The sequence below is a fragment of the Pristiophorus japonicus genome, chromosome 17, assembly GCF_044704955.1.
Source record: "Pristiophorus japonicus isolate sPriJap1 chromosome 17, sPriJap1.hap1, whole genome shotgun sequence".
Classification (NCBI taxonomy): domain Eukaryota; kingdom Metazoa; phylum Chordata; class Chondrichthyes; family Pristiophoridae; genus Pristiophorus; species Pristiophorus japonicus.
In genome coordinates this window covers 27309296-27321658 of record NC_091993.1, presented here as the reverse complement: position 1 = coordinate 27321658, position 12363 = coordinate 27309296, and the positions used below count along the sequence as shown (strand labels likewise).

At 42.6% G+C, this 12363-nt stretch overlaps 1 protein-coding gene across 8 annotated transcripts in view; it reads left to right on the top strand.

The window, feature by feature from the left end:
- Positions 1-12363, top strand: part of pias1b (protein inhibitor of activated STAT, 1b) — a 174693-nt gene that overhangs the window by 131515 nt on the left and 30815 nt on the right. For all 8 annotated transcript variants that reach the window (XM_070858513.1, XM_070858514.1, XM_070858516.1 and 5 more), the window contains 4 exons: positions 183-230; positions 1972-2062; positions 2149-2283; positions 10021-10126. In XM_070858513.1, the coding sequence (XP_070714614.1) occupies positions 183-230; positions 1972-2062; positions 2149-2283; positions 10021-10126 (380 nt within the window). The remainder of the gene's footprint in view (positions 1-182; positions 231-1971; positions 2063-2148; positions 2284-10020; positions 10127-12363) is intronic.

Here is a 12363-nt window from a genome sequence, read left to right as displayed (position 1 = left end):
CATTTTTTTAATAGTTCCGTAAAAAATAGTTTGGTTTAGAGTTTCTAATGGGCTATCGAGTAGCAAATTGTATAAATCATTCGATTTCAGTACTCAAATGATATTTTGAACTGTCCTGTATGATTTCCAGTATTAATATAAGTTTGAAATGTGTGAAAAATCTATCTTTCAATTTTATTTAGGGACATATCGGGGACCAAGTGTGACTTCACAGTTCAGGTTCAATTAAGGTAAATGCATATTATGTATTTGGCTCCTCTTCACTCGCTGTTCTGTTTACCTTTTCTTTCCCTCAATTCTTTTTGAGGCATTTTTTATTTGAGTGGGGCAGTGCACAGTGTCAACAGTTTGCAGGAATATTATTTAATTGAATGAAGCTGGTGCAGTAATCGACCTGCGGTAACTTCAAATTTTGGGAGAAGTGTAATATCGCCAGGTTTGGGAAAAACCTTTTTGATACTTTTTATAGACTGCTTTTTAAAAAAACATTAAAAAAAAATTTGTGTTCAAAAAGATTTGATTCCATAAAAAGTCAACACCCAGTGCTTAGCTCAGACAATGTTAGCAGTATGCAAAGATGCCATTCACAATATAATCTGTGACAGTATGGGGCTCAATCCTTTGAGTATAAGGCTTGTACATGTGCTATAATGAAATCAACAATACAGAAATGCTCTGTTTTTTTTTAAAAGCATAATGCACATTGGAATCTCCCTCAGTTGCTTTGCCAAAACAGTGCTGCGAGGAGATTTAATGATGGTCACATTGACATTCACATACAATATAATACATGGAATAAAACATATCCTCTAAATCATATCTCTTTGAAACTCTGTTGTTTCATGAAGATAACATTTGAAAACAAATGTCACTCTGGAAAAAATCACTGGCATCACTGGAATTGGTCTACAAACTATAAATTTCTATTTGAAATACTGTGATGTAACTTTACCTAACTTCTGTTATAAATATGGTGAGAGCTTTGACACCCCGATGGCCTAGTAATTAAAGACACTGCCTGATGTCACTTTAGCCCATGCAAACTGTGTGGTCCTAGGTCCAATTTCCAGTCTGTGCTGAGTCCCTCGCTGATTCTCAGCTGGGCAGCATTTAGGAAGTTAGAGTTGACCTATCTGTTTCTGGGCTAGGAAGGAAAACAACACACCCGATTGCTATCCAGTGATCCTTGCTAGAAAGTTTACATGTGTGCTCATCGGGTTAGGATAGCATTGTGTTTGACTGATCTTGATATGAATAATCTGCTGACACAGGTTTGCACATCAAGAATGCACTCTTAGATTAGGTACTCATCATCATAAGCAGTCCCTCGAAATCGAGGAAGACTTGCTTCCACTCTAAAAGTGAGTTCTTAGGCGACTACAGTCCAATACTGGAATTGGAATCTCTGTCACAGGTGGGACAGACAGTGGTTGAAGGAAAGGGTGGGTGGGGAGTCCGTTTTTCCGCATGCTCCTTCCGCTGTCTGTGTTTGGTTTCTGCATGCTCTTGGCGATGAGACTTGAAGTGCTCAGTGCTCTCCTGGATGCTCTTCCTCCACTTAGGGCGGTCTTGGGCCAGGGTTGCCCAGGTGCCGGTGGGGATGTTGCACTTTATCAAGGAGGCTTTGAGGGTGTCCTTGAAACGTTTCCTCTGCCCACCTGGGGCTCACTTGCCATGTAGGAGTTCCGAGTAGAGCGCTTGCTTGGGGAGTCTCGTGTCAGGCACGCGGCAATATGGTCCGCCCAACGGAGCTGGTCGAGTGTGGTCAGTGCTTTGATGTGGGGATGTTGGCCTGATCGAGAACACTGATGCCATCTATCCTCCCAGTGGATTTGCAGGATCTTGCAGAGGCAGCGCTGGTGGTACTTCTCCAGCGCTTTGAGGTGTCTACTGTATATGGTCCACGTCTCAGCCATATAGGAGGGCGGGTATCACTGAAGTTTGTAACTGACTTATTTTTTCATTTTCAAGGTTTTGTTTATCAGAAACCAGTTGTCCACAAGAAGATCATTTCCCCCCGAATCTGTGTGTGAAAGTAAATGGAAAGACGTGTAACCTTCCAGTAAGTATTAAAGTAATTGGTCTAATAGATTTTTTTATTGGTTCATTCTTTTTGGAGAATTAAGTAACTTTTTGATTTCATCCTAGGGCTATCTACCACCAACCAAAAATGGTGTTGAACCAAAGCGACCTAGCCGGCCAATCAATATTACCTCACTAGTCAGATTGTCCACGACGGTGCCGAACACTATTGTGGTTTCATGGTCGGCAGAAATCGGAAGAGTAAGCTTTTCTTCTTTTCAAAGCGATTAATCGAAGCAGCATAACCTGTTATGGCCCAGATGCTGGGTTTTGTATCAATCAGGAGCAGGTTTCAGAAGCTCTGTTTAACTAAATTGAAGCTGGTTCTCCTAGATTTTTTTCAGCATGCACATTTATATTCAGTCCCAATCTTAATAAAACATTCATTGTTGTCCTCGGATTTCAGCGAAACTTAATGAGTGTGAATTTTTCATACCATGTCCAACCAGTAGGACTAGAAGCATTTAGTAATAGAATTTACACGCTTTGACTTTCTGAGCTTGGGTTGTGCCTGGGAGAACATTTTGATCTATAGAACTAGAGTGAAATACTAATGGTTGCTTGATTGTCACTAGTTGTGGGAGCAATTAGAGAGGTTAATGAAGGGCGTCACAAAAGAAGTGTTACTGGCATAAGCATGACTCTTTTTCCTTAATCCTACCAACAATGACCGATACTGTGTGAAAGTTTTGCCTAAGTTTCAGGGAACCAAGTATCCTCCCTGAAGAACAGGAAATTGGGATGATGTAACCTGAAATGCAGGAAAAGCTTATGAGCTAATGCTACCAATAAAAGCAAGAGTGTTATTTTATAACATTATTGGCTTTTACAAGGGGAATCAGCGTGTAAAAACACTCAGTAGTGGGAAAATGTTTCTCCCTGGCTGGGGAGTCTAGAACCAGGGGGTTACTGTCTCAGAATAAGGGATCAGCCATTTAGGTCTGAGATGAGAAATTTCTTTGGAATTCTCTACCCCAGAGAGCTGTGGATGCTCAGTCGTATATTCAAGACAGATCGCTAGTAGATTTTTGGATACTAAGGGAATTAAGGGATATGGGGCTAGTGTGGGAAAGCGGAGTTAAGGTAAAAGATCAGCCATGATCTTATTAAATGAGGAACAGACTCGAAGAGCCTATTTCTTATGTTCTTATGAGTGAGCTCCACAATGGCTCATTTTGTAATGACACTGCCCAGTATGGAATTGAATCCTGGAAGCCATAGATATCGTTCCATCTTCAATTTACCAATCTCTGCTGAGTTAGCTGATTTCAGCCAGAGTAGTAGTTAGGCACGAAGGTTGGTCTTGGGCTAAGGAAGGAAAGAATCTGCCTTAGTTATCATTCCTAATTGCTATCCAGTGACTCCATATAGGTGTGGGGACAAGAAGTGTCAACACTCGGTGTCTACGCATGAAGGGATCTTAATTGAGGTGCCAGAGAACAGTTAATGCCAGTGGAACCTTGCTGAAAACGATAAGTCAGGACTTACATAGAAACATAGAAAATAGGTGCAGGAGCAGGCCATTCAGCCCTTCTAGCCTGCACCGCCATTCAACGAGTTCATGGCTGAACATGAAACTTCAGTACCCACTTCCTGCTTTCACGCCATACCCCTTGATCCCCCGAGTACTAAGGACTTCATCTAACTCCCTTTTGAATATATTTAGTGAATTGGCCTCAACTACTTCCTGTGGTAGAGAATTCCACAGGTTCACCACTCTCTGGGTGAAGAAGTTTCTCCTTATCTCGGTCCTAAATGGCTTACCCCTTATCCTTAGACTGTGACCCCTGGTTCTGGAATTCCCCAACATTGGGAACATTCTTCCTGCATCCAACCTGTCCAAACCCGTTAGAATTTCAAACGTTTCTATGAGGTCCCCTCTCACTCTTCTGAACTCCAGTGAATACAAGCCCAGTTGATTCAGTCTTTCTTGATAGGTCAGTCCCACCATCCCGGGAATCAGTCTGGTGATTACGGAGCAGGTAGGAGAGGAAGGTACCTTTTAAGTAAAGGGATAATTATTGTCTGATGATACAGCTGAAGAAATGCAAGTAAAGTGATAGCAGCATGGTAGCCTCTTGGGTGGAACTTGAACTTCAGTAAGTTCAACCCAATCTTAACTGTTGACTAAGGGAAATACTAAGAGGAGGCCAGGCATATTCCTGGAGTAAGGACAGCCATGTTTAGCTTTTCGTGTGCCACCTCCTCACAGCCATGACTAAAGTACTGCATACAGTTTTGGTCTCCTAATTTAAGGAGGGATATGCTTGCATTGGAGGCAGTTCAGAGAAGGTTCACTAGATTGATTCCTGAGATGAAGGGATTGACTTATGAAGAAAGGTTGAGCAGGGTGGGCCTACACTCATTGGAGTTTAGAAGAATGAGAGGCGATCTTATTGAAATGTATAAGATACTGAGGGGGCTTGACAAGGTAGATGAAGAGGGAGAGGGAAAACGGGTAATTATAGACCGGTTAGCTCGACATCAGTAGTGGGGAGAATGTTGGAATCAATTATTAAAGATAAAATAGCAGTGTATTTGGAAAGCAGTGACAGGATCGGTCCAAGTCAGCATGGATTTATGAAAGGGAAATCATGCTTGACAAATCTTCTAGAATTTTTTGAGGATGTAACTGGTAGAGTGGACAAGGGAGAACCAGTGGATGTGGTGTATTTGGACTTTCAAAAGGCTTTTGACAAGGTCCCACACAAGAGATTGGTGTGCAAAATTAAAGCACATGGTATTGGGGGTAATGTACTGACGTGAATAGAGAACTGGTTGGCAAATAGGAAGCAGAGAGTCGGGATAAACGGGTCCTTTTCAGAATGGCAGGCAGTGACTAGTGGGGTGCCACAGGGCGCAGTGCTGGGACCCCAGCTATTTACAATATATATTAATGATTTGAATGAAGGAATTGAGTGTATTATCTCCAAGTTTGCAGATGACACTAAGCTGGGTGACGGTGTGAGCTGTGAGGGTGACTTGGACAGGTTAGGTGAGTGGGCAAACGCATGGCAGATGCAGTATAATGTGGATAAATGTGAGTTTATCCACTTTGGTGACAAAAACACGAAGGCAGAATATTATCTGAACGGCCGCAGATTAGGAAAAGGGGAGGTGCAACGAGACCTGGGTGTCATGGTACATCAGTCACTGAAAGTTGGCATGCAGGTACAGCAGGTGGTGAAGAAGGCAAATGGTATGTTGGCCTTCATAGCTAGGGGATTTAAATATAGGAGCAGGGAGGTCTTACTGCAGTTGTACAGGGCCTTGGTGAGGCCTCACCTGGAATATTGTGTTCAGTTTTTGGTCTCCTAATCTGAGGAAGGACGTTCTTGCTATTGAGGGAGTGCAGCGAAGGTTCACCAGACTAATTCCTGGGATGGCAGAACTGACATATGAGGAGAGACTGGGTCAACTGGGCCTGTATTCACTGGAGTTTAGAAGGATGAGAGGGGATCTCATAGAAACATATAAAATTCTGACGGGACTGGACAGGTTAGATGCGGGAAGAATGTTCCCGATGTTGGGGAAGTCCAGAACCAGGGGACATAGTCTAAGGATAAGGGGTAAGCCATTTAGAACTGAGATGAGGAGAAACTTCTTCACTCAGAGTTGTTAACCTGTGGAATTCCCTGCCGCAGAGAGTTGTTGATGCCAGTTCATTGGATATATTCAACAGGGAGTTAGATATGGCCCTTTCGGCTAAAGGGATCAAGGGGTATGGAGAGAAAGCAGGAAAGGGGTACTGAGAGAATGATCAGCCATGATCTTATTGAATGGCGGTGCAGGCTCGAAGGGCCGAATGGCCTACTCCTGCACCTATCTTCTATGTTTCTATGTTTCTAAGAGAGGATGTTTCCACTCGTGGGGAATCTAGAACTAGGGAGCATAGTTTAAGAATAAGGGGTCGCCCATTTGGAACTGAGATGAGGAGGAATTTCTTCTCGGAGGGTCGTAAATCTGTAGAATTCTCTACCTCAGAGCTATGGAGGCTGGGTCATTGAATATATTTAAGGTGGAGATAGATTTTTGAACGATAAGGGAGTAAAAGGTTATAGGGAGCGGGCAGGGAAGTGGAGCTGAGCCCAAGATCAGATCAGCCATGATCTTATTGATCACTTCTTATATGGCAGGCTCGAGGGGCCAAATGGCCTACTCCGGCTCCTATTTCTTATGTTGTGTTCTTATGTGTCAGATGGCTGCAGCCGCAGGAGCTGGTCTCCTGCTTTTTGGCTTAACTGAGAAAGGTGTGTAGAATAAAGAGTACAGGTGGTGATGAAGTGGTTGGGAATAAATAGTTTAAAATGCATCTAATGCTCTTTTCACAAAAAGCAGCCTGTAAGCTGTGTTTCTTATCCACTCGGTGACATTTACGACACAGTTACTGTACTCATTTTTGTAATCCCAATTTTTTTAGCATTTGGGTATTTTAAAGATGTATTTTCTTGATATGCAGAATTGGTACAAAATACTTAATGGGATTCTCTAGGGCATGTGGTAAATGCAATTCTGTGCTTTGTATTCACTCCTGGGTTGATCTGCTTCTTGAAATGATGTGCTTATTCTGGTGAGGCCTCTGCCTGAGATTTGTCTATTTTACTAAATGCCCTAAATCCGCTAAAAAGAACGGTTGTTTTAGAAGTGCCCTTTGCATTTTGAAATGGGAAATATTTGTGGCACTTCAGTTTCAAACAGGAACAAATTGGTTGGGGAGAATTCAGTGATAATGTAGGCAGGCCAGTTACTGGGCAGTGAAAACTATGGGCGGGTTGCTTTGTCTTAATCTTTTGGTTTATGGTTGGTCTAAGAATGCAAGCCTGAACTGGGATAGTGTACTTTGCAACTGAACACCAGCTGTTATGATTCTCAGATCATAACATTGTTGACAGACATGGTTCTAACAGTTTTTGGCAAGCTCTAAATGTTCGAATTCATGACAGAAAGTTGAACTTTTGGTTGTTAATTGTAACTTTTATCATGTCTTAAGGGCGGCAAATTTCAGTCAAGATCAAAAGTTGTCTTTGATCATCCCATCTATGGTCCTGACTTGAGCTTTTACTGTGGGGTATTTGTGTTGATAGGTTAGACTGCAGTGTTTTGCTGGTTGCCATATAAGAAGTGTTCTTAGAAAGAGTTGACGTAATCTGAGCTTATTCTCAAATTTGGCCACAGTGATTCTGGGCTTGGGAGTGAGACAGAAAAGTTCAGAGGCTTGATCGGTTTAAGTAACAGTGCTCACTTTTTAAAAAAAAAAATGATATTTCAAGAAATGCTTTGCTTTCCAGGTCTGTGTATTTCCTTTTGCTTTATAACAGAAATACACTTGCAAAAAGCAAATCAATTCATGGTAACGTACAGTATAGTGCAAGTATTTTCATTTTCGTAAACACCAGTAGCTTGATATCCCACACACTGCTGTGTTCAGGATCTTTTAACAACCAATATCTCCTCCCCTCCATTAAATGCCATTAAAATATTTGTTTTGTTAACTACATGAATCAATAGGCATATGTTTTGGATGTGACAGTGAGGTGTGCATTCAATTAAAGAAGTGTTATATTTCTGTTGGAATAAGTTCAAATAATTTGATGTAAGTACTCGAAGTACCATACAGGTTTTATTTTTCTGCCTAGAATTATTGGGCCCAAGTTTCGGGCCGCGCCTAGAACGGCGTAGCCCCGACCTGGACGCCCGTTTTTCGCGCCACAAAGTGTGCCAAAAAAACTTACCTCCTATTCTCTAGCTTCCTGCAGGTCCTCTGGAGCTGGGCGCGGCGCAGCACGAGCTGTGGGGGGGGCGGAGCCAGGTCCTTGCGCTGAAAACAGTGCCGGGACCTCTGCACAGGTGCGCTACAGTGCAGTAGCTCCAGGCGCCCAAAACTGTGTGGGGCTGTGTGGATAAGGCTGCCTTCCATGCCCAGTTCCTGCTTCCTCCCGACCCGACCCCCGCTTCCCCCCCCGACCTCCGCTCCGCTCCCCCCCCTCCTCCACCCCCTTCCTCCCCCTCCCTTCCTCTCCTCCCCCTCCCCTTGCTGTCAGAAACACAGACACTGACAGAGAGAGAGAGACAGAGAGATAGAGACGCGGGAGGGGGGGGGGGGGCGTCCCAGCACGCTGTTGGAGGACTCCCGGTGCTGCAGTCGGTAAGTAGAAAATGTTTTATTGATTTTTTTATTGATTTTTTATTAATTTTTTTTCATTGATTTATTGGTTGATTTATTGATGTATTTATCATTTATTATTGATGATGGCTCTTTATTTGTAAAACTGAAGTGTTTAATGTTTGTAAACTTCCCTTTAAACCCCCCCATTCCCTACGCCTGATTTGTAACCTATGCCTGATTTTCTAAGTGTAGACAAGGTTTTTCTGAGCATACAAAAATCTACACTTACTCCATTCTAAGTTAGTTTGAGTATGTTTTCACTGCCTAAACTTTCAAAACGGGTGTAAGTGGCCGGACACGCCCTCTTTGGAAAAAAAAATCTGTTCCAAACTGAAACTGTTCTAACTGACTAGAACTGGAGCAAACTAAATGTCGAGAATTGCAATTTCTAAGATACTCCATTCTATACCAGTTGCTCAAAAAAAAAACAGGAGCAACTCAGGCCGAAACTTGGCCCCATTAACTGGGCCTAGACATGTATAATCCTCCTTGGACAGAACTACTGTTCCTGTAGCTAACTGTACAGTTCAAACCATTCTTTTGCCGTTGAAACAAGTTAACCATGCAGACTTCTTTGAATATGTATGCAAATGCCCTTATCTATGTAGTTTAGTTGTAATTTGTTTAGGAAGCGTGCTGATTATGTTGCTGTAAATCCTGGATTTGCAAACTGCAGTCCATGCACCCTATGAGTCCTTGGGGGGATCACAAAATCACTTTCAGTTGGTTTGAAGCCAGGCCTGCAGAATGCCCTCGAGCACGGTGTTGCCAGAATTCCATTTTAGCATTATTTACATTGTTGTAAATGATGATTGTTTTCTACAATGCCAGTATTTTTCTTTGGGTCGTTAACAGTCTTTTGAAAATTGGGGTAATGGGCCCCAGGAGTATGCCACTATTTGCCAAGGGTCCCCCGCACAGGAAAGTCTGAAAACTAACGCTGCAGATCAAGTGGTCTTAACCAAATGTAATAAATCAGTAAATTTGAACCACATTGGATATTAGTTTGAAGTGGGCTTGGGTTTTCTATTTACTGACTACCTGAGTTACAGAAGAATTGAATGATTAGTTATTTTTGAGAACCTTGTTTTGTACGCAATAGAGAGAATTTCTTCACTATGTACTATTGGAAATGTCATTAGTAGCTTTCCCCCTCCTGAAGTAAAGGCACTGACTCTGGAGTATGTGCCATGGGCAAGAGTTTATCCCAGCTCAGTTGTGCCTCAACCAGCTGACCATTCTTCAGTGAGCCTAGAATGTGCGTGCTAGTGGACGATTTGAGCATAGATATCACGACAGCCAAGCCCAATCCTGTTCTCACCTGCTGTCTCGCAGGAGTCGCTGGGTAACAGCTGGGAATGGAAACCATGGCTGATTGGTTTCTCCCCACCAAATCAGCCACACCAAGGGCAGTTATACTTTCCCAATAGCCAGCTGATATAAGTAACTCAGACTAGGAATCAAAACTGTAATGTTCTTCTCCTAATGCTGTGGTACTACATGGGACAATGCCATTTCCATTATTGGATCTAGATAATAAAAAACATTGGGTATATTTACTCTATAAAGCCTTGTTGTCTTAATTTGTAAAATGTTAATGTACACATAATCCAGAAAAACAAATGCCAACTCCAAATTTAAATTTCGAGGAAAATATGATTATTTAGATTTGGTACGGGTATATGGCTTAACTGCGATGCTTGGTGACGTGTTTGAACATTGATGCGTTTAACTTGTCATGGTTGACGAGTGTGCATATGTTTTCTTTTCAGAACTACTCCATGGCAGTTTACCTTGTAAAACAGCTGTCTTCTGCGGTGTTGCTTCAAAGACTACGGGCAAAAGGAATAAGGAACCCGGACCATTCCAGAGCATTAAGTATGTACAAATTGTGGGCTGGTAGATGTTTGCATGGATACATTTGGCAGTTCCTTTCTGTGATGAAAGCCTATGACATAGTTCAAAACTTTCTATATCTGTATTGGTATTAATCATTTCATCACAGAATTTAGTCTGAATCTAGCTAAAAATGCTCTGTTGGTTAATCGTGTCGAAAATATAAGTTTGTTGCTCTCATGTAACTTGGGCCTGCATGTCTAATTATCTTTGCCCTCGCCTCCCCTACTGGGCATATCTCCTTTTCATTCCAATCCTGAAAGTATGAAAAAAGAAAGACTTGCACTTATATAGTGTCTTTCACGACCACCGGACATCTCAAAGCGCTTTACAACCAATTAAGTACTTTGGAGTGTAGTCACTGTTGTAATTTGGGAAACGCGGCAGCCAACTTGCGCACAGCTCCCATACACAGCAATGTGATAATGACCATGACCATTTTTGTTATGTTGATTGAGGGATAAATATTGACCAGGGCACTGGGGATACCTCCCCTGCTCTTCTTCGAAATAGTACCATGGGATCTTTTACGTTCTCCTGAGAGGGCAGATGGGGCCTTGGTTTAACGCCTCATTCGAAATACGGCACCTCCCACAGTGCAGCATTCCCTCAGTACTGCACTGGGAGTGTCAGCCTAGATTTATGTGCTCAAGCTCCTGGAGTGGAACTTGAACCGCCACAGCCTTCTAACTCCAAGGCGATGGAGATAGCTTTGTGCATGACAGCAGCCTTCTAGTACCTCCCCCAAGTGTCCTTGTTTTTCCTCTATGCAGTTAGACATTGAGTACCAGCAGGCCATTTGACCGTAAGGGATAGATGCCACAGCCAAGTCTGATTATGTTGGCATCCGTTCCCCCATGCACAATTTCCAGGATTGCTCGCTGGCCAGTGACCGTTGTGAGAATCCTAGTTGGGTTTTTCCTTCTCCCTGGACCAAGCCATGGAGATTGATGATAAAACCTCTGCAACCATTGCAGCTGAGTTTGGTTGCTGATTGCGCACTGTGAGCAGTGATCCAAACCCGGACCATGTGGCGCTCTACCGCACCATTTTAATCTTTCTACAACACTCTGTGAAATCATGCTGAGCGCAAATTGGCTGCCACATTTCCTACATTACAACAGTGACTACACTTAAAGTACTTTATTGGCTGTAAAGCACTTTGAAATGTCCGGTAGTCATGAAAGGTGCTACATCAATGCAAGTTTTTTTTCCTCAAGCATGGATATTGGAGTCAAATATTGGACCATGAGAGATGGGGACCCAGCGAGCACTACTTTTTTTTGTTTTCAATTTTTAGTTTTTTAATTTTTCTCAGTTTTTCTTCCCTTCCTTTCCTGGGCGTTTTTTCTCCTCGGTGGGGTATGATTCTACGGAAACTAGGTTTTGTACAGTACCCTGCACAAGGGCTGTTATTTATGTGCGAGTATCGCCAAACTTATTCATTCGTGGTAATCATCACAGCTGAGCCGAATCCTGCCCTCACCCACTGTTGAGAAATGCATTTACAGATGGAACTGATGGATAATGATCAGAAGCTGACTGATTTTTCTACCCCCTAAGCCAAAGGGCAATCAAGTTGAGATTGATTTAACTTGGTGCGGAGTCTGAGACCGTTTTGGTCTGTATTCAGCCCTAATTAGCTGACCCGTTGGGGGAATTCCCTGAGTTTTTTTTTTATCCTCCAGGAGTTAAAGCTGGAAATTATGTTTCTAGAGGCATACCAATCTCAAAAAGTCACTTTTGTTGAAACCTTAACCAAATTCACAAGCTGCTTTGCCTTTTTGAAGTGTTTCTGTGTTGGGATATGCCAGAAATGGTATTTGCTCTTCCGCATTTAACTGCTCGGCTGCCTTTACAGTTGATGTCGCATTAGCATCTGGCTGAAGCTATGTTGGCCAGTACCCCAAGCAGTCACTAATTGACTGATCAGGCTAAGTGATTTCTGTTTACAATACAGCTGAGCTATTTAAAGAGCTCAGAGCACTGCTGGTTTGGTGTTGGAAATGAGCAGCTAAAAGTAGGACTAATGTTAAGAGCGCCACCATTCTGAGTGTTGCATTGGTGAAAGAGACTGAGCATCTAATTACAGTTCACCTCTTCAAATTAGAAATCACTACTGCTCGACAATAGTGAAGGTTCCAGCACAAAACTCACCGGTGCAGACACTGAAAAATCTACAATTAATTTCTAACTGGGGCTTGGCAAGTTTGATTTGA